Source organism: Somniosus microcephalus, chromosome 6 (assembly GCF_052327205.1).
Source record: "Somniosus microcephalus isolate GS21.2 chromosome 6, FLI_Smic_1.0, whole genome shotgun sequence".
NCBI classification, from domain to species: domain Eukaryota; kingdom Metazoa; phylum Chordata; class Chondrichthyes; order Squaliformes; family Somniosidae; genus Somniosus; species Somniosus microcephalus.
Genome location: NC_140992.1, coordinates 223,749,356 through 223,776,106, shown reverse-complemented (window position 1 = coordinate 223,776,106; position 26,751 = coordinate 223,749,356). Strand labels below are relative to the sequence as shown.

The following is a 26,751-nucleotide window of genomic DNA, read 5'->3' as shown; positions in this document are numbered from 1 at the left end:
ACGATGGAGGGTGTCCTCACTTTGAAGATGGGACTTTGTCACCACAATGACTGTGCGGCGGTCACTGCTACCAGTGCTGTCATGGATAGATGCATCTGCAACAGGTAGATTGGTGAGGACGAGGTCAAGTAGGTTTTTCCCTCGTGTTGGTTCACCACTGTTATGTATTGTGTGTTCTATTGTGTGTTCTCCTCCCACCTGTGGTGGCGCTGTCACAGGAGATAAATGGTTGGGTGTTCTCTGTTAAGTTTAGCTCTCTTTGTTCGGAACATTCACTCCCTCCACCACGGGCGCACTATGGCTGCAGTGTGTGCCATCTACAAGATGCACTGCAGCAACTTGCCAAGGCTTCTTCGATAGCACCTCCCAAACCTGCAACCTCTACCACCTAGAAGAACGAGGGCAGCAGGTGCATGGGAACACCATCCCCTCCAAGTGACACACCACCCTGACTTGGAAATATATTGCCGTTCCTATATCGTTGCTGGGTCAAAATCCTGGAACTCCCTCCCCAACAGCACTATGGGAGCACCTTCACCACAGGAACTGCCATGGTTCAACAAGGCAGCTCACCACCACCTTCTCAAGGGCAATTAGGGATGGGCAATAAATGCTGGCCTTGCCAGCGATGTCCACATCCCAGGAACAAATAAAAAAAAAAACATAAACTACCAGTAGATTTTTTGTGAAGTTGTTTGTGGCGAGTCTGAGGCTACAGTGTTTTGTAACATATGGATCACCAAGCCCCGATGCCAACTGGCAACTCTACCTCTTACACCTAGTAGAGGTAGTACTCTGCAGTCAAGTGAGCTCACCTACAAAAAGGCTGGCAGCGGCAACAGTGGTCTGCCACACAGATCGTGTTCGGTGAAAAATCTAGCAGAAGAAACAGTTGGGAATAAGGGAAAGAAAGGGACAATTTTGCCAACTTTCTGAGGGAGCGGACATGTTTGTCACTCCTGTCCTGACAGTAGAGTGTAGCATGCGTTTTGTTGTTGCTTATGGCCATCCGGCCTCAGGCTTAGTTAGGGGCAGTAACCGTCAGAAATTTTTTTTGGTGAAGTATGATTGATTGGCACTTAACCAATCGCAATCAGAAAGGAGAAAAATGACTGTACAGAAATTAAATACATAAATGGATATGGTATCCTTCACTATAATTTACTTCTTGTATAGTTCACACAACGTTCTGTAGCAAGTCTATTGTGCTTTGACTATACAGAGTTTCTAAATTCAACTTTGGAAAAAGGACTTGCAACTTACTAATTTACACTTGACAAACAGTTTTCTGTCATAAAATCAAGCTCAATCAGTCTAACATTAACATTAAAGTGAGTACTCAGAATTATCACAGAAACCCCAGTGCAGATAGAGGCCATTTCGGCCCATCGAGCCTGCACCAACACATATCCCACCCGATCCCCGTAACCCCTACACCAACACATATCCCACCCTATCCCCGTAACCCCACATATTTAATCCCCCTAACACTAAGGGTCAATTTATCATAGCCAATCAACCTAACCCGCACATCTTTGGACTGTTTGTTCTAGCGTAATTTGAAAAAGTATTTAATACATTTTGCTAAATTAAAGATGCCCATATCAGTCAAATGTATTCTTAGAATGTCCTGTTTCATTAATTCTATAAAGAGGAATGTTGGGAATCTAACTCTTCAGTCGCAGAATTTCACTACAGTTTTTAAAGCTGAAGATAGGCTGTCGTTACAGATCAGTTACAAATATGGAATGGACTCTGTTTTTAGGAAAGTACATTTTTTATCCCTGAGTTTTTTTTGAACTAAGGTCTGCTTTTGTCAATATATCATTGTGTAAGGATAAAGAGCTCCTGTAAATACTTGTTCTACTTGTGTATACTCAGTTGTTTAGGATCTTGTAAACACAAACTATACCAATTAGAATTTAGTTGGTTACAGCAGGATAGGGAGGTTTCAGTTCATTACAAACTGCATGATTTTTTTTGCCATTTGAGTAATTTGCATATTGTGGTGTAATCTATTCAATAACCGTTAATAACACATTACCAGAGTTAGATGAGAAAACTGTTATTGTTTTTAATATACTTTGTAAAGATGAGAATTGATCTTTTAATGCTTTATGAACTCTTAATTTAATGAGTATCCAAGAAGTAAGAAATGCTGAACCAGTTTATGGAACTGATATCCAGAAAGACTACTTGAAAGAACTGCAAATTTGGTTTTGCAAAATATGTTTGCAATTTGTTGGACTTAAAAAAAAAACTCTGATTAATGGAGCTGTTCACAGCTGGTGTAATACGATGATATGGACAACTGAGAAAAAGGCTCAACCATTTCCCCTGCCAACCAGGGACACTGCATGGCAATTTCTACAGCATGGCTATGGATTGGCAGGACCAATCACTAAGGAATTTAGGTGTCATGGAGAGACTCGAGGGCAAAAGAAAAAAGATTGATATACAATGGGGTGATTCTCATCTGCCTACCACCCAAGTTACCCTTGAAATACGGGATGGTAGGCAGAAGAATTTTGTTTATGAAAAGCATGCCACCCAAGGTCCACCCGACTCGATTTTATAGTAGATCTCAATGGGTGGCCAGCGCTCCCATCTGAAACAGGCAGGAGCCTTATTGCAATATTTAAATTGGGGTTGTATGCCGGTTGTAGAATGCAAATGCAGTTGTCCGGTGCAATGGTCCTTAATTGGATTGCTGAGGCTGCTACCAGACGCCCCAAAGCAAACCTGCTCCTCCTGTCCCCACAGAAACCCGCTGTTGGATGCTCTGTGCCCCTCCCTCCCAGATTGCGTCCTCCTTCGCCCTTTAAATGCTTATTTCCAACTCTGCTCCGCAGAAGAGCTGCCGGATGTCACGCCTCGCCCCCCCCCCCCCCCCCCCCAAATCAGTGAGCTGCCTGCCAGCGCTCGTTAAGCACAGCCAGCTCACCAATCCCATTCAAATGAGGCCCAACCTTGAAAATGTTTCAGTCCTCTTGTTAGTGCCACTGGGCAGGTGGTGCGATCACTCCAGCCACCGCCTGCCCAACATGCTCTTTTTATGTAAAATGGCACCAATGTATGCTAATTTTTTGGTAATTTTTTTACACCCCCTACAAGTTACTCAAATAGATTATAGTAAAGTTTCACTGTATTTTGAAAGCAGAAAAATACAATTAGTTCATAAAAGTTTCATCAAAGTACAAAAATTCAAGCCTTTTCAAGAGTTGGATGTTTACTAAATGTTAGGTAAGCAACATGTTAGGCAAATAAGGTACGGTATTCAAATACTAACATTGTTGTTTTTGGTATTCCAGTTGGTTTCCAATGCTGTGATATTTTTGTGTGGTTGCTTGGTTGGCTTTTTTCATAAGCTTTCAATGGAACGTGCCTTAGAGCAAACTTATGAGGACACTTTAAGCTGCATCCAAATAAGAATGCAGTTGGATATTAAGAAAAAACAACAGGTGAGGGTAATAATGTTTCTAGCTTTATTTCCACTTCATACACAAGGGCAAGAGTTTTATTGTGGAGAATAATGCAATGTTAATTCTATTTCCCAACTTCAGTTTGAAAGGATTGTGATCAAAAAGTGGGGTAAAGCTTTCCGAACAATGTTTTAAAGCAGAGAGTAACATATTTTATCTAAATATAGCTGTGTCCTTTAAACTTTCACTAAGATTAATATACCTATAGACACAAATGTCATTCACGAAACCTATCAGCACAATGTACCATTCTCTGATCAGATGGGTAAATAGGTTAAAATTATTTGTTATTGCCAAAAAGTGAATAAGCTTTGCTAATTTTACATTCGTCACTGGTGGTAAAAGCATTATTGATGAGACTATAATTATGCTAGAGTTATAATACCACAATTATTAAATGGGGTGCATATCTGAGCATTGAAAATTGCAGTTATTATAAAACAGCTGCAGCTGCCGATTCAGTCAAACTGCACCCTGTTTACACAGACTGGCTCTTGCCTGGTTGGAACTCAAATTCTTCTACTCTCAACAATTCCATTTTAAAGGTTTAGGAAGTATGGGTGGCAAAACACTGGAGTTATTACATTTGAGGTGTCAAAATGAGGTGCTCTAGGGAGTCTCTCACTACTTTTTGTAATCAGGTCAGATCCTGCCATTGGAATAACACTGCAACTAGTGTCACTGCAAAGCTGAAGCCACTTAAAACCAAAGCTAAAGTTGTAGTCTCATTGCACCATAAAACTAATGAGTGGCTCGTATTTTAGGGTGGGGCAATTAGATAAATCACTATCTTTTAACCTCTAGGTTTAAATCCAGTATAGATCAATGGATAAAAGTCTTCCCTATCTGCCAGCTCTAAGAGTCTCCTGTGAGATAAGCGTGTGCTGGAGTAATTATCCAATTCTGTGTTTCTGCCAGGGAGCCTCGCCTGCTGGGAGAGCTTATTGCAAATACAGGCACGTCTAACATGTGGTTTTAGGACCATTACTTTAAATAGTTGAAAAATCACATGCAACGCATTCTTGAATTTCCAATGTGCACTCCTGGCAGGTAAAGCTCCCTACCTGAAGCACAGAGGCAGATGACTACCGCTGTAATGTCTGGGAGGCCCCATTGTACAAACAACATACAAAATTTTGCATAATTGCCACTTGATTTGCAATGTTACCTAAAGGATGTATGGAATGTCTAAGATGTCTGCTATGGGATTGCAAAAACTTGATAGGCAGGTTGTTGGGGGAATCTGTGAATCTGGTTATTCTATTCCTGGCCTGGGTGTGCTCAGTGCTGACAACGTGGGAGAGTCTTCAATCCCTATCACGAAGATTGGTTTTAAATGACTAAAATTAACAAGACTTCAAACAGGATTGATTTTATTAAGTTAAATGCAATGCTGATTGTTTAGTGCCAATAAAATATTGCAGATATTACTTGTGATTACCCTACTTCTAATACTTTCATTCCAGGAAAGCCTGCTGTTATCAGTGTTGCCAGTTTATATATCTATGGAAATGAAACTAGCTATTATTGAACGTTTGAAAGAAAGTAACTATTATCCACACAAGCGTGATAATTTCCACAGCTTGTATGTGAAGAGGCACCAGAATGTAAGGTACAATGTAAATATTCATGATCTTGATAGCATTCTCAAAGTTTAGAAAGCGTGCATGCAAATATCAATTATAATTTTAATTGGTTGATTATGCCTACATTTGGAATAATACAATGTTTAATACAATTTTTTAAAATATAGTAATTTTCCAGTACTCTACTGAGGAAAACACTTTTCTATTGATATAGTTCCAGCTATAAGAGACTGTATAGTACTTTATTCTGCATCATCAGAACAAAACTCTAGACAAACCGCAAATAAAGTGCAACCATTTTATTTACCTACTCTTTGCTATGTGCACATGTTGCCACAGTTTTTTTAGTGCAGTGCTTGCATACCTTTTACTCCCAGCTGATGATACCTTCTAAATGGCTCCCTAGTAAGATTAAGTGTGGTGGCTAGCTAATGGGGTTCAAAAGGAGCTTCTTGGGATTCAGATCGTATGTCGTGTGCAAGGTTATAAAATAACTCTGCAATCACATCTGTCACATCTGTGACTATGGCAGTTGGCTGGTCCTACCTACTTTCTGGCACATTGACTGTCATTTGCTCTAATGAGACAGATATGGCATCACTTTGAGATTAGAGCCTCCATCTGTGCCTACCCCAACCATGCCTCTGCTGCCAGTATTTCCATCAGCATCACCACTGATTTGCATGAGAACAGACCTGATTGAAACAATGAGATTTGGGAAACCCCTTGGGACAGTTTTCTCCATCCAATAGCCTGGCATGTTTAGCCAGACCAGACAGCCTTTTCTACATTATATTTTCAAGGCAGTCTGAGAATTCATGAGAGATACTCTGTGTTTAGGACAGTTGCTGGGGGAGTGATATCCTTGCGTTGTCATACATGCAATGGTAGACCTAATTGCCGAGAAGCCTACATGCATGACTGCACAGATGCAGCTAGTGGACTCTTTCCCATTCTTAATTGCATTTTACAAAACATGCTGTACATGGAATTACATAGAACACACAACTCAGAAACAGGCCATTTGGCTCAACTAGTCTGTGTCGGTGTTTATACATGAGTCTCCTCCCATTCTATCTGCCTCATCTCAGCCTTTCAGCATATCTTTCTATTCCCGTTCCTCTCATGTACTCATCTAGTTTCCTTTTGAAAGCATTTAAAGTAGTAAGATGTCCCAAAGCACTTCACAGGAGCGTTATCAAACTAAATTTGACACCGAGCCACAAGGCGATATTAGGACAGGTGGTCAAAGAGGTAGGTTTTAAGGAGCATCTTAAAGGAGGAAAGAGAGGTAGAAAGGCGGAAAGTTTAGGGAGGGAATTCCAGAGGTTTAGGGTCTAGGCAGTTGAAGACACGGCCATCAGTGGTTAAGTGATTAAAATAAGAGATGCGCAAGAGCCAGAATTGGAGGAACACAGGGATCTCTTGGTGGGCTGTAGGACTGGAGGAGGTTACAGAGATAGGGAGGGACGAGGCCATGGAGGGATTTGAAAACAAGGACGCGAATTTTTAAATTGTGGTGTTGGTCTGGGAGCCAATGTAGGCCAGGGAGCACATGGGTGAATGGATTTGGTGCGAGTTAGGATACGGGCAGCAAAGTTGTGGATGAGTTCAAGTTTATGTAGGGTGGAAGAGGGTAGGCTGGCCAGGAGAGCATTGGAATAGTCAAGTCTGGAGGTAACAAAGTCATTGATGAGGGTTTCAGCAGCAGATGAGCTGAGCGGAGTTGGGCGATGTTACGGAGGTGGAAGTAGACGGTCTTGGTGATGGAGCGGATATGTGGTCGGAGCTCATATCTGGGTCAAATGCGACATCAAGGTGGTGAACAGCCTGGTTCAGCCCCAGACAGTTGTCACAGAGAGGGATGGATTCGGAGGCCAGGGAATGAAGTTTGTGGTGGGGACAGACGGCAATGGCTTTGGTCTTCCCAATATTTAGTTGAGGAAATTTCTGCTCGTCCAATACTGGATGCCGGACAAGCAGTCTGCTAAATCAAAGACAGTTGAGGGGTAAAGTGAGGTGATGATGAGGTAGAGCTGGGTGTCGTCAGTGTACATGTGGAACCGAATGTTGTGCTTTCAGATGATGTTGCCAAGGGGCAGAATGTAAATGAGAAATAGGAGGGGCCCAAGGATAGATCCTTGAGGGTCTCCAGAGGTAACGGTGTGGGAGTGGGAAGAGAAACCATTGCAGGCCTTTAGTATCTCAGTACTTGTATGTCTTTTTCGTTAGATTCAATTTTCCCTTTAGTTCTTTATTCATCCACAGTGCCCTATAATTAGATTGCGTATTTTTGGCTTTTAATGGAATATATTTCTCCTGAACTCTATTGATTACCCTTTTAAAGATTTCCCACTGTTTTTCTGTCTTTGTTTTTCAATATTTTCTCTCAGTTTATCTACTTTAGTTCCACCCTCATTTCATCATAATTTGCTCTTTTCCAGCCTATATTACTTTAGTCTTTGTCCTACTTATGTCACTCTTGATCCTAATCTTGAAACTTACTATGTTGTGATCACTACTACTAAGATGCTCTCCTACTCTTACTTCTATCTGTTCTGGCTCATCACCTATTACAAGATTCAGCAGTGATTCTTTTCTTGTTGGACTTCTTGTGTACTGCGTAAGAAAGGAGTCCTAAAAACACTGGGCCATATATTCCGATACCTACGGGTGTGTACGGGCTGTGTACACACCCGTAGGGACATCGGAAATGCCGGTTTCAGGCACGTGAAGCGCATGCGCTGAAAATCGGTATTTCCGATCTGTCAAGAATCTGATGCCTGCCCTGGAGAAGACACTCTGCGGGTGGATAGTTCCACTTTCTGGAGAACCTCCGCCCGCAGAAAACCCTTAGAAATCTTACGCCTGGTAAAGGCGTAAGGCCTGCTTGTATCAGCATAAGAGTTGAAAAAAAGTTTTAAAAACATTTTCACTCATTTATAATTTAAAAAATACTTTAAAAAAAGGTAAGTTTATTTTTAGCCCCATAAAAAATTTAAATTATTTTTTTCAAAAAACTTTATTTTTGTTTAAAATATTAAATTTATTGTAATTTCAACTCATTTTAAAAATGTGATGGTTTTTAAAAAATGTATTTAATGTTTTACTGTGTTTTTGGGGTGATCTCCATTCATATATTTGACAGGTCTATCTGTCAAGTGTATGAAGGGAGATTCTCTTCTCCTATTGGCTCCCCATGGCCCATGTGATCCCAGGGACGCTTGCAAACTGCATGCGCCCCTGGGATACATGGGCCCTGTGCATTTCGAGTTTGGAGAGGCCCAGGAGCTGAAGTATACGCACCCCGGGAGCCCTCAGGTAAGTTCGTATATTTCTTTCCTGATCGGAGGCCTCCGCACGCAGGAAGCCTCCGATCGGAAAATACGGGCCACTGTAAAAACACGATTCCCTTTTCTGCTTTCACTACTTCTTCCTGACAATTTATTTATGGGTAGTTGAAATCTTCCATGATTATTATTCAATGTCATACTCACCTCGTAGATTTCCCTACATATTTCCCCCTCCAATTCTCTTCCATTATTTGGTGGTCTATAGTATATCCCTGCTAATCTTTATTGAATATTTAACACAATCCATATGGATTCTGTATCTATCTTGCTGCTAGTTACATCCTTTATTTTTGACTGCCATTATGTTATCTTTAATTAGTACACCTGCTTCACCTCCCCTCATTCCTCCCCTTTCCTTCCTAAATGTCATGTAGCCAACACTATGGCATATGGACCCTTATTTGCTTTTGTAATATTTAGTTGCAATCCTGTTCTCTCTGTAGCCATATTGCAATTATCCCTACTATATTCTGATCCTCTCTACAAATTATTGCCTCCAGTTCATCTATTTTGTTTTGAATACTATGTACATTGCTGTACCAACAGTTAAAATTGTTTTTATTTTTTTTTAGAAGTTATTTTATCTTTATGCTCTATGACTTTACCCAGTCTCTGGCCATTCATGTTATCGAACATACATACGAACATACGAATTAGTAGCAGGAATAGGCCACTCGGCCCTTCGAGCCTGCTCCACCGTTCAATAAGATCATGGCTGATCCGATTACTCCACATTCCCGCCTACCCCCGATAACTTATCACCCCTTGTTTACCAAGAATCTATCTACCTCTGCCTTAAAAATATTCAAAGACTCTGCTTCCACCGCCCTCTGAGGAAGAGAGTTCCAAAGACTCACGACCCTCTGTGAGAAAAAATTTCTCCTCATCTCTGTCTTAAATGGGTGACCCCTTATTTTTAAACCGTGACCCCTAGTTCTGGATTCTCCCACAAAAGGAAACATCCTCTCCACATCCACCCTGTCCAGACCCCTCAGGATCTTGTATGTTTCAATCAAGTCACCTCTTACTCTTCTAAACTCCAGCGGATACAAGCCTAGCCTGTCCAACCTTTCCTCATAAGACAACCCGCCCATTCCAGGTATTAGTCTAGTAAACCTTCTCTGAACTGCTTCCAATGCATTTACATCCTTCTTTAAATAAGGAGACCAATACTGTACACAGTACTCCAGATGTGGTCTCACCAATGCCCTGTATAACTGAAGCATAACCTCCCTACTTTTGTATTCAATTCCTCTCGCAATAAACGATAACATTCTATTAGCTTTCCTAACTACTTGCTGTACCTGCATAGTAATCTTTTGTGATTCATGCACTAGGACACCCAGATCCCTCTGCATCTCAGAGCTCTGCAATCTCTCACCATTTAGATAATATGCTTTTTTATTCTTCCTGCCAAAATGGACAACTTCACATTTTCCCACATTATACTCAATTTGCCAGATCTTTGCCCACTCACTTAACCTATCTATATCCCTTTGTAGCTTCCTTATGTCCTCTTCACAATTTACTTTCCTACCTATCTTTGTGTCATCAGCAAATTTAGCAACCATACCTTCGGTCCCTCCATCCAAGTCATTTATATAAATTGTAAAAAGTTGAGGCCCCAGCACTGATCCTTGTGGCACACCAGTCGTTACATCTTGCCAATCAGAAAATGACCCATTTATGCCGACTCTCTGTTTCATGTTAGCTAGCCAATCCTCTATCCATGCCAATATGTTACCCCCTACACCATGAGCTTTTATTTTCCACAATAACCTTTGATGTGGCACCTTATCAAATGCCTTCTGGAAATCTAAGTACAGTACATCCACCGGTTCCCCTTTATCCACAGCACATGTTACTTCCTCAAAGAACTCCAATAAATTGGTTAAACATGATTTCCCTTGCACAAAACCATGTTGACTCTGCCTGATTACTTTGAACTTTTCTAAGTGCCCTGCTATAACGTCTTTAATAATAGCTTCTAACATCTTCCCTATGACATGTTAAGCTAACTGGCCTGTAGATTCCTGCTTTCTGTCTCCCTCCCTTTTTGAATAAAGGAGTTACATTCGCTATTTTCCAATCTAATGGAACCTTCCCCGAATCTAGGGAATTTTGGAAAATTAAAACCAACGCATCAACTATCTCACTAGCCACTTCTTTTAAGACCCTAGGATGAAGTCCATCAGGACCCGATGACTTGTCAGCCCGCAGCTCCAACAATTTGCTCAGTACCACTTCCCTGGTGATTATAATTTTCTTGCGTTCCTCCCTCCCTTCCATTTCCTGATTTACAGCTATTTCTGGGATGTTACTTGTATCCTCTATAGTGAAGACCGATGCAAAATACCTGTTCAATTCAACTGCCATCTCCTTATTTTCCATTATTAATTCCCCAGACTCATTTTTTATAGGACCAACGCTCACTTTGTTAACTCTTTTTAAAATATCTATAGAAACTCTTACTATCTTTTTTAATATTTCTAGCTAGCTTTCTCTCGTACTCTCATTTTTCTCTCCTTATTACTCTTTTAGTCATTCTTTGCTGTTTTTTATATTCTGTCCAATCTTCTGACCTGCCACCCATCTTTGCGCAATTATATGCTTTTTCTTTAAGTTTAATACTATCTTTAACTTTTTTAGTTAACCACAGATGGTGGGTCCTCCCCTTGGAATTTTTCTTTCTTGTTGGAATGTATATATTCTGTGTGTTTTGAAATATCCCCTTAAATGTCTGCCACTGCAATTCTATTAACCTATCCCTTAACCTAATTTGCCAGTTCACTTTAGCTAGTTCTGCTTTCACGCCCTTATTTAAGTTTAAAATACTAGCCTTGGACCCACTCTTCTCTCTCTCAAGCGGAATGTAAAATTCAATCATATTCTGATCGCTGCTGCCTAGGGACGCCTTCACAATGAGGTCATTAATTAATCCTATCTCGTTACTATCCTGTTATCCTTATTCCTTCCCTTAGTTTGTCCTTTACTGTCTTTTCCTGATTCTTTTATTGTTAGGTTTCTGTAATTTCTAGCAGTTCCCTCCCCCCCCACCATGTTATTAGTTTAAAGTCTTATTTACAGCCCTAATTATGCTTTCTGCTAGGATCTTCATCCCAGCCCAGTTCAGGTGCAGCCCTTCCCGATGGTACAGCTCCTTCCTGTCCCTGTACTGGTGTCAGTGTTCCAAGTACAAACGCAATAACTCCAGTAGATCCTGGTAGTAAGAAGGAAGCAAGCTGGCCTGCAGGCTCCTACTTCTCCACTGCCACATTCACTTGCTCCGTCTCACACATGCACCGTGGCTCATCTAATTCTTCCTCAAACTTGCTATCTAAAACCTCATGGGTAGATATAGCTGTACTGGTGCTTGTAATGGGCAAAGTGAGTGATGTAGGATGCTGTGAAGATGCTGCTTGATTCTGTGGCCCTGGGACTGCTGAATGCCTCCTGTGACAGTCCTACAAAAGCAAATAATGGCCCATATGCCATAGTGTTGGCTACATGACACTTCTTCAAAGTGCTTGTATGATGATATACCATGTGTTTTGCTGTTATGTTTGAGCGCATTCCTGTGAGAGAAAATGAGTGAGTAAGTAGGGAAGAAATATTCATGAGAAGAATGGTTTATGCCCTCAACTTGGAGATGGCCTCTGACGTCACCACCACCTGCCCTCCCCCATTCCATCTGTGTTCTTGTTCACAATTATGTCCAGTGTGGGTTACTGAAAATCTGTCAGAAACACAAACTTGGAGGCCTATCTTTGTTTGCTCCAGCCTGTTATGAGCCAGCATGACCTGCAAGCAAAGAAGTTATGTTGAGATGTTGGAAATTTCAAGACTACATACAGATGGGGACCTTCCCAAATGTTGCAATGAGATGTATAATATTTATCATAACTAGATCAGAAAACCTTGGTACCATATTCTTCTTGACGCTGTTCACACATGTCCTTAAATATGAAAAGAATCCCACCAAACTATCATGGAATAGTTCCTCAGATATTGTCTCAAAGTAGCTACAGTACAATGTCTCTAAACCTCTACTGGTACTTGCATTCAAATTTATTGCTCATGTTCTTTTGAATTACTCACTTGAGAAAGCAATTCAGTTTCTACTTGGCTTCAGTAAAGAACATGCTCGTTTTGAATTTTATTCTGAGCACGTGGAAATGTGTAAAAGCATTTCAAAAACCAAGTTTGGTATTCTTTCGTGGTAATTATAGCAGGATCAGCCCAGGGAAGGCAGGAGCTGCTTCGTTACTGAAAGATAGAGAATCCACCACCGCTTTCCCTCCCCTTCCCAGGACATCCTGCCTCAATTGCCACTGATAACTCCATTATTTAATTACTAATCTTATTTTCAGCAGTCTTTTCTTTTAATGTTAACAGCATCCTGTATGCAGATATTGTGGGTTTTACCCGTCTGGCTAGTGACTGCTCACCCAAAGAACTAGTTATCATGCTGAATGAACTGTTTGGGAAGTTTGACCAGATTGCTAAGGTAGGCCTTTAGTTCTGTTAACATATTATCCACAACCAAAATGTTCCACATCATTGTGATTAAAGTTAGGTATGAAATTATAATTAACCTGCAATGGCTTCGCTTCCCGCTCTCGCATCGTTACCTCTGGTGTCCCCCAAGGATCTATCCTTGGCCCCCTCCTATTTCTCACCTGCATGTTGCCCCTTGACAACATCATCTGAAACACAGCGTCAGTTTCCACAAGTACACTAACGACACCCAGCTCTACCTCACCACCACTTTTCTCGACCCCTCCACGGACTCTAAATTGTCAGACTGCTCCACTTCTGGATGAGCAGAAATTTTCTCCAATTAAATATTGGGAAGACCGAAGCCATTGTTTTCGGTCCCCACCTCAAACTCCGTTCCCTAGCCACTGACTCCATCCCTCTCCCTAACATCTGTCTGAGGCTGAACCACACGTTTCGCAAACTTGGTGTCATATTTGACCCAAAATGAGCTTCCAACCACACATCCGCAGCATAACCAAGACCGCCTATTTCCATCTCTGTAACATTGCCCATCTCCGCCCTTGCCTCAGCTCATCCACTGCTGAAATCCTCATCCATGCCTTTGTTACCTCTAGATTTGACTATTCCAAGGCACTCCTGGCTGGCCTCCCACATTCTACCCTATGCAAACTTGAAGTCCTCCAAAACTCGGCTGCCCGTGTCCTAACTCACACCAAGTGCGGTTCACCCATCACCCTGGCCTACATTGGCTCCCGGTTAAACAGCGCCTCGATTTTAAAATTCTCATCCTTGCTTTCAAATCCCTCCATGGCCTCGCCCCTTCCTATCTCTGTAATCTCCTCCAGCCCCACAACACCCCAAGCTATCTGCGCTCCTCTAATTCTGCCCTTTTGAGCATCTCTGATTATAATCGCTCAACCATTAGTGGCCATGCCTTCTGTTGCCTAGGCCCTAAGCTCTGGAATTCCCTGCCTAAACCTCTCTGTCTCTCTACCTCGCTTTCCTCCTTTAAGACGCTCCTTAAAACCTACCTCTTTGACCAAGCTTTTGGTCACCTGCCCTAATTTCTCCTTAAGTGGCTCGGTGTCAAATTTTTCGTCTTATAATACCCCTGTGAAGCACCTTGGGATGTTTTACTACGTTAAAGGCACTATATAAATACAAGTTTCAATTATATTTTTGTATCTGAAATAAATTAGTAAGTTAACTTGGAGTAAGTGTGGTTCACAGTGGCCTAAAGGTTTTTTTTTTGGGGGGGGGGGGTGGGGGGAATGTAAATCTGGCATCATTTCCGATTTTGTAATTTTAATATTTGCTAGGATTATACAAGAACAAATTTGCATATCTTGTGTATGGGAATATTGGGAGACAAGCAAATGGCTCCTAGATATGTCTGTGTCACCGCATGTTTCCTGTGTCTCATATACCAAACCTAAAATACTGGGGCACAAATTTGTTCCTTTTCCTAATGCCATTCTTGAACCTTTTTATTTGAATGTTTCAAAATTCTGAACTTCAAATGAAAGATTTTTTTTGATGAAGGTCATGTGGTTAAGGGCTCCAGGATGCCTTGGCGAGCTTATCAAATGACTAGCTGAGCCGTACAGACAAGTAAGCTTTCAGGATCAATCCCTGTTACGTGCCAAATTAGCTCATCTCAACCAGGTAGTAGTAGGTGTACTATATTAGCTCTCAACAGCCCTTGTCTATGCTGGGAAAAATTGGCCAGGACTTCTGTATCTGACTGCTATCCATTGACTCCTGCAGGCATGCGGACATTGTGTGAGGACAGGATCAGGCAAGGTTGTGATGCCCCATATGCTGGAATGGCATGTAGACACTTGCCAATCTAGGTTCACCCATGAAGAATGGTCACATAGATGAGTAACTGGGGGATGACATGTACCCAAGAAGCCATACCTCTGTGAGGAGTCTTCAGGGTGAGAGGAGAGAATATTGCCGAGGGGCAAAGAAAAACAAATTAGTTGTAAAAAGTAATCATTTTTGCCACCTGTATGTTTTAGTCTTTAATGAGCAGTTCAGCTTAAGCATGGTGGAATGGTTTCATACAACAGTTTAAACAGCCACATTCTTACTATTACATTAATTTACAACCCTGAGAATTGGCGCAACAACCTTTTAATATTGTATCTATCTGCATAGAAATTCATTGCCGAATGCATTTGCATTCTAGTACAGACCTAGGTGAGAAAAACATTTTGCATGCCGGTGAAAATTACAATCGCTCAACCATTGGTGGCCGTGCCTTCTGTTGCCTAGGCCCTAAGCTCTGGAATTCCCTGCCTAAACGTCTCCGCCTCTCTACCTCACATTCCTCCTTTAAGACGTTTCTTAAAACCTATCTCTTTGACCAAGCTTTTGGTCACCTGCCCTAATTTCTCCTTATGTGGCTCGGTGTCTAATTTTTTGTCTTATAATACCCCTGTGAAGCTTGGCTTGGCAATTTTAAACGATGCTCATCTGCCTGCCGCCGGGAGCTGACCGTTCCCAATGTTAACCTGCTTAAATGAACAGGTGGCAAGGACACCTGTCCAAAGCTGGCGTGGTCCTTTTTTACATATGCACGATAGGCCCCGATAACTTATATTTTTCTGAGGGGACAACTGTTTCGTAAACAATCTTCCTTAATTTAGAAAAATCTTTGGAGTTTTCTTTTCAATTATGTGACATGGCGATGGCAAGGACACCTATAATTATTTTTACTTTTATTTCCATGTGTCTCTTGCACCCCCCACCCCCCCAATCCTTTATTTTTCGACTTTTTAACCATGCTTTAGTTAGAAAGGGGTGGTGATCTTGGCAATAAACCTGTTTGGTTTTCTTTCCATAGAGATGGAAATAGTGTGTAGAAATAGTAAAATGCCCCATGTAGTGACCCAGCCACGAGCTGATGAGATATGCTCATTGATATGAGTTCATGCCAGTTGAGACTGAGATCTAAACATGTGACTGGTTGGGAACTATAATTATCAGGTCTTTCTCAACATTATAGTTAGACCTCTAGATTTTTTTAAATTATTGCTTTAAGTTAATATTTTTAACTTCCCATTTTTTTACACAATTGTAAAATGAGATTTGAATATATGTTAAACATTATTGATCCATGGTGACATCATTATTATTGTTTTCATATTCATATGGGTTGGCAATTTTAGAATATAAAAGAAGTTGAATGCAGTCCTTAATATAATTGGTTTATTGCATGATGCATTACTCATTGTGATATAAAAATAACTGTTGTTAACACTGCTATTTTTTGTAGGAGAATGAGTGTATGAGGATAAAAATACTGGGTGATTGCTATTACTGCGTCTCAGGTCTTCCTGTATCTTTACCGAAACATGCAAAGAACTGTGTGAAAATGGGGCTTGACATGTGTGAAGCTATCAAGTACGTAATAGTGTTTATATGAAAAACAGTTCAACCAATGCAGTAGTGATTTTATTATTTATCTTTTGTCTTGAATATTTACTGCTTCACTTTTGATCATATTGAAATGCCAGTACAGGAATTTTCTATCCAATTTTATTATACTGAACCAGGAAAGTTCAAGCTGAATTGAAAATACGCTTTACGTTGGGGTGAAATGCATCTTGGACAGTAGCAAAAACCAGCGATAGCGAATAGGCGATTTGTTTCACACTACGCAAGATTTTCTTTTCTATTGAAGTCAATGGAAAATAAAATTGGGCAGTGTGTAAAACGAACTGCGATTTGCTACCATCCACTTTGCACTACCGCCCAAGATGAATTTAACCCCATTATTGTTAAGTAATTTTATTTGTTTAAATATACATTTAATTATTTGTATGTTATTTCCATTATGGATAATATTGTGTAACGTTTCAGTGGTTAAAATTAAGTTTTGATAATTTTAGTTTTCTTTATCATTTAAAAAAATACCAATGTGTTAGCCACCCGAGTGTATCGAACAACAAGAATAATCAATATTCATGTTCCATCCTTTATAGAAAACCCTGATGTGGTTAATCTTCAGTTCTGTTTTTCTTATTGGCATCAGTAATATTCCTGTTGCATGTGTGCCTACGTGTCTGCATTCGATTGTGGGACTGCTACTGTTACGAACTGGGTTCAGACTGACCAAACTTATTTCTCTTCAGATCCTTACAGATTGAAAGGAGAGGAGACATTTTTTTTCCTATCAGTCTTGCCTAGATTCAAAACTAGGCCCCAGGGGTGGAAGGACAGTAACCTGTTGCACTCCAGAAAAAAATATCTTTGGTTCACTATGTCTATTTTGCTACACCAGCCATATTTATGGACTAAAGAATAGAAAAGAAATTTGAATGGACATTTGCAGGAAAATTTGACTGATGCCACACAGTTTCTGTAGGAAATGTAAGAAAGCCTTTCCAGCAACTGGTGACAATCAATGACACAGGTGGTTTCCCATGGATTATAATTCCACGTCTGATCTCCTCACCAGTCAAATGAACATGTCATGGCAGGGCTGGGTAGTTTTGGAACTGAATCTTAACCCCTCACATTATTATTACTGTCAACATACCAGTAACTTCTTCATGCTCAACCTATTGCATTGGAGGTACAATATGGGAGTATGGCGAACTCATTTCTACTCACTGCTGTCATTCGCATTTTCCTTGTATAACCTTATCTAACCATCATTAGCAAAAAAAGAAATGAAGATTGACCATGTTTCAATAGGGGAGAATACTCTATGTAAAGGATTGCAGTGCATTCTGGTTAAAAAAAAAAAAATTAGTGGGACTGGTTTCTCTTGTGACTCCTACATCTGATTGCCGGACCTACTAGCGGTTGGTGTAAAATAATTTGGTTTTAAGAACTGGGAATACTACAAATAAGGGTGAGCTATCTACAGGTATCTTTTTTGTCCTTTATAGGCAAGTTCGGGATGCAACAGGAGTAGACATCAGTATGCGAGTTGGTGTTCATTCTGGCAATGTACTGTGTGGTGTCATTGGACTTCGAAAATGGCAGTATGATGTTTGGTCACATGACGTCACCTTAGCCAATCACATGGAATCTGGAGGCGTGCCTGGGTAAGATTTTTCACTGTCATTAGATTCTGACACGAGCCGCAGTTTCTATGAAATACTGTTTGTTTAACTTGTCAGTTAGGTAGAAGTAATTTTAATATGGACCTCCATGGTGGCTCAGAGGTAAATACGGTGGGCTGGGGTGCAACTGATCAGGACAATGTTACGGAGATGGAAGTAGGCGGTCTTTGTGATGGAGAGGATATGGGGTCGGAAGCTCAGCTCGGTATTAAATAGGATGCAGCGGATCTATATTTGTTGCTGATTGCTAATTTTAGTGAAAATGTAGCTCTGAATATAATGTGGGCAAACACTGCCTTATACTCTCATCAACATTTGTGCTAAAATTGGCAAATGAAAGAAACTACATCCTCGATTACTTGTGTGGGGTCGGTTTCAAATGTTTATGGTTTAAGCATTATTTTCAAAATAATTTTCAAACAATGAGTTCCAATACTTAGAATGTGATTTGATTTTGAAATTTTTCTCAGATGAAAATAGGCTTCTGAAAATGACTTCTTCACGTACAAATATAAACTACATGTTCAGAACTGGTGGTTTACAGAAAATATCAAATACAACTGTTGCTTAATTCATGAGTGCCACAGGCTGGGGTGAAGTATGACAGTTACTGCACAAATCGTTTGCTGTCCATAAACCACTGGTTCTTGATGCATATTTTATTTCTAAGACTTGCCTAAACCAATGTATAATCTAGTTAATTTTTTTGCTGGCTAAAAAGTTGCCACCAGCAATCAGAGTTAAAAGTGTATTGAAGTGAAAGTAGGTTTATTGATTGTATTTTTTTCTTTAGTCGTGTGCATATCACTGATTCAACGCTGAACAATTTGCATAAAGCGTATGAAGTTGAAGAAGGAAATGGACACCAAAGAAATGCCTATCTCAGTGAACTGAAGCTCAAAACTTATTTGGTCATTGATCCAAGGGTAAGTATTTAACGCTAATTCAATTTTTACTTTGTTTCAATAATCTCAGGTCAGTGACCTGTATGGAGTTCACCTGTTGTCAGATATTGTTGTGTTATATACAATACTCAAGATTGAAAATACATTCGTAATGCAAAGTGGAGACCTTATGGACTATTTTGGATATTTGCAGATGAAGGGGGAGAAATTCGGTTAGTTAGCACCGCCGCGAAATTCAACTGGCGGTTTGCGGTGGTGCTAAGCACTACCGCCATGATCTCCTGGAGATTGTGATGTCATCCAAACGTGCTTCACCCCAGTAGCGCTTCGGACCGGAAATTGATTCTCGCTCCCTGCCTCAGTGCGTGCCGCTAGGAGTGACAAGTAGAAGGGGATGGTCTGCAGTCGACTGGGAGCAGGGGAGTGCTATTTAAAGGCGTGTGCTTCCTGTTTTTTCCACAGCCACAACCAAAGCCTCCAATACCTGGTCGCTGAACTGGCGAGCTCTCTCCCTGTGCCTCTGAGCAGCCATGATATTCCTGGTTGAAGAATTGCACCTCCTTGCAGGCCCAGGTCAAAAGCAGCAATGATCAGGGTGAGGCTGTACAGCATAATTGAACCTCCCCTTTAAGAACTGGAAGGCGCTAATCTGTCTGAGTACTAGACAGCGCCTGAGCTTGAGTAGCGCCCCGCTCCGCTATGTTAGCGCCCTAAGAGAAGTGTGTAGTGCTTGATTTAGCGCTTCATTCACCTCCAGGGGCGCTGGAGACGAATTTCGCAGTCGCTGGTGCTAATTTGCAACGGGTGCTAAAGTTTGCGGCCGGCTGATGTTCGCGCCCCAAAATGGTCGATACCGAATTTTTCCCCCGAAGTTTTCTACACAGGATCATCCTCTGCCTACTACAGAATTAAGCCCATAATTGGGTTTCTAGACCTAATCTTGCGGTATGTGGAGGTGTCTGATTCAAATGACATGGTAGGTATTTTAACAGTAATACAGCAGCTCAATGTTTAATGGTATTATTAACATAATAAGTAATTCTTGTATTTCCTAGTGGTGAATTTCTTTGGGGCCTCTCCTGCTGTCTCGTTGTAACTTCGTTGGAAATCTAGTTTATGTAAATGAGGTTTCTGCTGAAGTTATGGTGGCTCAGTGGGAGAAACCCACCCTTATAATGATTGAGAAGAAGTTTTGAAAATGGCTAGAATGAGGGATACAAAGTACTCCAGAGATGTTGGTGCTCTGGAGGTTGATTGATGTGATTTCAGGTGTTGATACTGGCGGACATATGTCTTATATCTGATTTAGTTGGGGGGGGAGGGATGCAGGTGTGGGGGTGTTTAGATAAGCATCAAGTGTTTGGTTTGATCAGGTGTATGAACTCTTGGGGTGGTTGGTATGCATCAGATATCTAGCCCTGTAGTGGAGGGGAGGTGTATGTTCCTAAATTTCAACAGTTCAGGAAGTCCTTTTATCTGTTCTATAATGTGTCTTCGATATTCAAACTTAGAATTTGAAAATTCTCATGATACACCATCTGAATGAAAGTCCCTTCTTTACATCTCTCTAGAAGTTGAGTCCAGAGTTGTAAATTCACTTTGCTTCGACATTGCAACTTGTTACTAATAGCTGATCAGTAAAACATAATGAAAACATATTTGCTAGCTTCAGAAATGCTTTTTGTCCATTTTGCAGATTTGTCATTTAAAATTTTTTTTAGCTTGCATGCTGCAATTTGAATTATTCTCTTACATCAACTAGAAAGAATGTGCAAGGGGTTTGCAACCAGCAATGCCAGTGTAGGCAAAGGCGGAGTGATAGATAATATGTTTGTTTAAGACGTAATTGAAACTCTTAATCATTGGTCTGGTGATGAAGACTAGATTCTGTTATAGGGATTGTACTGTAATTTTATCAAGCCAGAGCGTGTGTGGGATGTTCTTTTCTGCACAGATTTTTACAATACACTACAGAACTAATGGGAGTCTGGAAACTTGATTAGATACAGAGCAGACCAACGTCATTCAGAGAATTAAAGTAACTAACTTGTGGCTACTTGGCGATCTACAGTTGAAAATGAATTTAATGAATCTGTGACTCAAAAGGCTATCATTTGGAATTCTTGCAAATTGCTGTTGATGTATAAATGAAAATAAGTACATGTTTGAATTTCCGGAGTAAAATTCTTTATAATGTGGCCTCTTGATTAAACATTTGTGGAATTAGTTTCATTAATTCATCCCTACCTCAAGGATTAAAAAAAAAATAGATCCCTCACGCGAAGTTCCTTGAGGTTGGGTAAGTAAATGGGAGATTATGTTATCAGCCAGTAGAGAGTAAGCAAATGCAACTCGCAATGAATTTTCCTCCCAATTTTAATTCTTTCTTTAGGTAAGTTCCTCACCCAAGGGCTTGGAAATTTGCTGAGCAGAGAATCAGCCAGTATGCACCCAAATCTTACTACACTGTGGTGGTAGCATTTTAGTACCAACATGCAATGTCACTATATTGCCGATTGAGCCATAGGAACAGTTGTAAATTTTAAGCACAGTATATCAACATTGATGAGATGAATGGGCCTGTCTTGTTGGTAATTTATCGTTGTGCAAGTGAGCAATTTTGAATACTATTAATGCCTGTGGTAGTATTGAAGAGGAGAACAAAAGCAAGTCTCATTGTTATAGTGTCTCTTGTATATTCCACTTTGGGGGTGGGGGGTGGGGGGCAGATGTCTTCATTAATAAAACTGAGCACAATTCAACAAACTTGGCACAACTATTGAAATTGACTAATTCAATGCCACCCTCAATGCAACTATGATTGGTGTACAAGTTAACTCAGCCCTGGTTTGTGAACCACTGCTGTCCCCGGTTGGTTGATTGTTACCAATTCCGCTGGTACGGACACCTCATGCACCACCCTGAGTCTGACCCTGCCAGAGAATTCACCACCAAACCACCACCAACATGGAAGAGGCCATGAGGCAGACCCAGACCAAGATGGGATGATGACAAAAAGTGCTCCTTAAAAGATGAGAGCCCTGAACCATAACGGTTGGAAGAAGCTGGTAACGACAACTTCCTCTCATGGATAAGCCCCTAGATGATGATTGGCTACTGTTCAGTAAAATGTCTGCTTTCAGTAGTGGCTGTTCTAAAACATAGAGTTGAAAAATGTATAATCTTTGTTAAAATGGCATGTTCCTGCAGAACACCATTGTTTGAAGCACCACAGTGCTTTGCTTAAACAATGCCCAGAGTCTTATATAGTGTTCTCCTGTATATTTTGTTCCTCAACTTTATCTGGGGAATATATTTAAGAGGCCATGTTGAGCATGGTATAGGACACAGTCCAGTTTATTTGGGAAGAAACAGTAAGGACTGCTTTAAGAGTTTAGTGTACCTTGGGTAGGTTGTAACATATAAATTAGAAAGTATTTGTGGTTGGGGGGGGCGGGGTTGGAGTAGATTAAACACTGGCCTTTCACCTCTGGGTCATGGGTTTAGATTCAGCCTGAACTCCTCCGTCTGCCAGCCATAAGTATCCCGTGTAAAATGAATTTGAGCAGTCTAAATCTACTTCCTGACCAAATTTAACAATCATGCTTAGAGCTGTCACAGGATAATGGCTGATAAGGGAAATAGAGGGGGGGGGAAAAGTCAGACTGGTGAAATGGGGTGTTGCTTTTGTAAGTTTGGGGCTGAGGTATGCTGTTATTCAGTGTGGATGGAGTTTTAGTCTGCATCTTGCTGTGCTGGACATGACCTGGGTGTGTCTGAAATGGGAATTGTTCCATTCTGCAGCAGTAACATCAATCACCTGGTAAGTCCAAAATACACAAAGAAAATTTATTAAATAGTAACTGTAGAGATTCACGCACCTCTGGTAAACAGGATCAAGTGCAAACCAATATGGTGGGTATATTGTGTTTAATCAGAGTTTAGAACAGAATATAACACACTAGTATTACAGCAAAAACATACGACCGTGATAAACAGCTTGTACCGGACCCGATCAGACAGACGGCTGGCATGCGTGAACAGTTCTCTGGCTTCTGGTCTCTCTCTCTCTGTCTTTCTCTCTCTGTCTCTGTCTCTCTCTCTGTCTCTGTTCGACTCTCCCTTCCACAGTCGGTGTGCAAGCCCTTGGGGTGTCACTTTTTATTCTCTTTTTAGGGGTGGGCCTGAGGCCAAGTTATTGACAAGACCATTTAACCTATAGAGGTTCCTCCAAAACTTCATCAACCAATGACAGCTTAAGTTCTTTGTCTTGGTGCTTGGATGAAAGCCCTCACCAAAAGAGGGTCTCATTACTTCATCCTTGTTTTTTCATTTTGAAGGTTCCTCCATTGGAATCCATCTTATCTCTTTTTACTCTCTCCCCCTTAACCCAGCAAGTACAAGGCCCCAGTCAGAGCTGTTGCACATTAACCAGTCGCTATCTCACCATTCTGACCTTCACAAGTAAGGTCTATGATTTACTCCCTTTTTCTGCAGTGAACTTTTCTCTCAGAACTTTTACATTTCCATGAATTATGGTTTTGCGCTGCTTTCAGTGTTCAATAGCTGTTGCTTTGTACTTTTTTTTTCCTTTCAAAAATACATAGCAACTTGCAGCTGCTTTGCCTATCTCACCTTCATCTAACAAATGGCCCATTCTAAGATAGATCCCTTAGCCTCCTCAAATTCCTTTCATTCTATGTCTTTTCCTAATTAACTTTTAATTATCCTCACAAGCAGCTCTGCTAAACAAAACTCCAAATTTTATCTGTGGCAATTATAATATGGTTATTAGTAATAATGGAAGAAACATAGGTTGGGCCTTTACTGGCCAAATTAAAGATACATTAACAAAGTTAAAACCCTAACTTACAAGCAACAGATAACTAGCCTGGCAGGACCATCCTATGGGCCCCCGTGTGGAATGTTTATGTTTCACCTAATCTAACTGATTAAAAAGACTGTCTCAAATTCTAATGCAAGCTTTCCAGGAAAACGAAACTTATCATTTAAAAACAGTATTATTCATGTAGCCATATACATTTTTAGGCACCCCTAGTTTCTAACAGAATATCTATTGTGCCAGTACCATTGTAACTAGTAGAACTTTATTTGTAGTACGAGCCTTTTCAAAAGCAGGTCTGTAAACTTTGAGGTTTTGTTTACAGCTGGTGAACAGCATTCAATTGCAATGTTGGTGGAAGGCAAACAGCAGATTGTGCAATCAATAAGCAAAGAGAACTTGAAATAATGACTAAACGCTAACACCAGGGGAAAAAACAAAGTGAAGAGGGGAGGCTAAAACGATTGTAACGATTGATAGTATGCTGATTTAAAATGCTAACTGACTTACAAATCTTGGCAATGAAATTAATCACGACTGTAACTGTGAATTAAGAGTAGTGACAGCAAAACAAACATTTAAGATTGCATTTATACGAGAACTGTAGTGTCAATGCAAAGCAGTCATGCTAAAGGTGCAGTATACATCTAATCAAGACCTGACTTGACTTCAGAGAATAGGGGCTAGTCTTGTACAGCTTTGGTTTGGTACCATACTGAAGGAAACTCCTGCATGCTGTCAAACAAGGTTTAAAAAGTACTTAGGTTTCGCTTGCATAGAATTATATAGAATATACAGCACAGAAACAGGTCATTCGGCCCAACCAGTCAATGCCGGCGTTTATGCTCCACTCGAGCCTCCTCCAATCCTTCCTCATCTAACTCTCTCAGCATAATCCTCTACTCCCTTCTCCCTCATATGTTTATCTAGCTTCCCCTTAAATGCATCTATACTATTCGCCTCAACTACTCCTTGTGGTAGCGAGTTCCACATTCTCGCCGCTCTCTGGTTAAAGAAGTTTCTTCTCTTGGACCTCCGTGGTACTTTGTAAACATTCTTGGAGTTGATTTAAATCTTTAGACAGTTTGGATGCTGCAGTTTGCACTCTTAAAACATTTAAGTTTTATGCACTGGGAGGGGAGCTCTGTGCGTATGTTTAACCACTCTGCACAGTTCAACCACTCTGCTCAGTTCCTTTCTGGGCAGGAGAATAGCTGTTCCAGACGATGTAAACTAGGCACTGCCTAGCTGGAACCAACACAGCAGCTACTGGCCAGAGAGTGGTAGCTGCAATATAAATGCAACATCAAAACATGCAAAACTACCTGACCAACTGATTGATAGTTTAGAAAGACAAAACTCACCGAGGTGATAAAATGCTCTGTTGGGTCAACAGCATTATACTGGTGTGAAACGTGATCCTTGCGCACAGCAGCATGTCGAAAGTTAAGCATTTGAAATGTGCACGTATTGCTGAATGCTTTGTATCAACTAGATACAACTTGGGGGAGAGGGGAGACAAAAATAAAAAGTTGCTGAGATCAATAATCCCAAAGAGAGATCAGAAACTATGCACATATCAATGGAGATTCATAGAGACTTCTGATTGAGTCTTGATGAGAAAATTGAAGCGGGCAGAGAAAGCACAGGGACATAGCTGGCTCGATTATATCAAGGAATGGTTGAAAATCAAGGTCAATCAGGTGGCTGAAGGAAAAAACAAACTGCTAGTTGAAGCCTTTTTACCCTCCCTTGCCGTATTGATAGTGCAGCTGTTTTATTTGCAACGTACTCAAAAGTGAATCTGATACACTTGAATATCATGGGGGAAAAATTCAATTGGTTTGTGCCTCCCATTAGCGCCTTAAGAGGGCGCTAATGGGGCACAAAGCAACTAGTGCGCGGCGATGTTTGCACTGCTCACGAAATTAACTAGACATTTTGCGGCGGTGCTAAACATTACCACCACGATCTCCTGCGCTGGCAGATCGTGATGTCAGTCGAGTGTGCAACGCCCCAGTAGCGCCCCGGACCGGATATTGAGTGGTGCCCCCTGCATTACCGCCTGCCGCTAGCAACGACAGGTTGAGGGGAGCGTTTTGCAGTCAGGAAGGGACTGGGGCAGCGCTATTTAAAGGCGACCGCTTCCTGTCTTTTTTTGTTGGTGACATTTTTGCACCACGCATTCTGAGAGAGAGAGAGAGACTTCTGGAGAGATTCAACGCTGTGTGAAGGAGTTTTGGGTACTGAGCAGCACTTTGCAGGTTCATTTTGATTTGCCCTTCCTTGTATCGATTTAGAAGAGATTGTGGGGGCTGCACTCTGAGCTCTTTCCCTGGGTCTCTCCATTGTTCTTTCCAGCAGATTTGATGTACAGGTTTCTCCAGGCCGAGATTCAACGAGATTCAAGGCTGCAATGAGCAGGATGTGGATGGAGAGCAAGATGAACCCTCCCCTTTAAGAACTGGCCGGCGCCATTGTGTCTGTGGTCCATTGCTGACTGACATCACATGAGCTCCGCCAGCGCTCTGAGGTAGCGCCTCGCTCCTCGACCTTTGCGCCTTAAGACAGGTGTGAAGTGCCTGATTTAGCGCTCCAATCACCTCCAGGGGAGATAAATGCCAAGTTTGCAGTCGGAGGCAATAATTAGCGGCAGGCGCTAATCTTTGCGCCTGGCTGATAATCGCACCCCAAACGGGGCAATACTGAATTTTTCCCCCCATATGTCTTACTGTCATTATTTGCATGCCTTAATTATTACAGTAAATGTTCAATTACAATGATATATTGTTAACAGACCAAACAGCAAAGCCTGAAGACTCGGCACCTACCAAAGCCAAGACATGTTAATGATGGGCTGAAAATGAGGGCCTCTGTCCGTATGACACGATATTTGGAGTCCTGGGGTGCAGCAAAACCATTTGCCCATTTTCAGCAACGAGAAAGTGTTAGCAGTGAAATTTCAGCTTCAAATGGAAAGATCAGGAAGGTAAGTACCCTG

The 26,751-nt window shown here is 41.1% G+C and overlaps 1 protein-coding gene across 2 annotated transcripts in view; it reads left to right on the top strand.

The window, feature by feature from the left end:
* The window catches only part of adcy7 (adenylate cyclase 7), a 223,696-nt gene that overhangs the window by 142,589 nt on the left and 54,356 nt on the right, over window positions 1-26,751 (top strand). For both annotated transcript variants that reach the window (XM_085991468.1, XM_085991467.1), the window contains exons 5-11: window positions 3,312-3,461; window positions 4,949-5,094; window positions 12,817-12,928; window positions 16,205-16,332; window positions 17,826-17,984; window positions 18,796-18,928; window positions 26,548-26,739. In XM_085991468.1, the coding sequence (XP_085847594.1) occupies window positions 3,312-3,461; window positions 4,949-5,094; window positions 12,817-12,928; window positions 16,205-16,332; window positions 17,826-17,984; window positions 18,796-18,928; window positions 26,548-26,739 (1,020 nt within the window). The remainder of the gene's footprint in view (window positions 1-3,311; window positions 3,462-4,948; window positions 5,095-12,816; window positions 12,929-16,204; window positions 16,333-17,825; window positions 17,985-18,795; window positions 18,929-26,547; window positions 26,740-26,751) is intronic.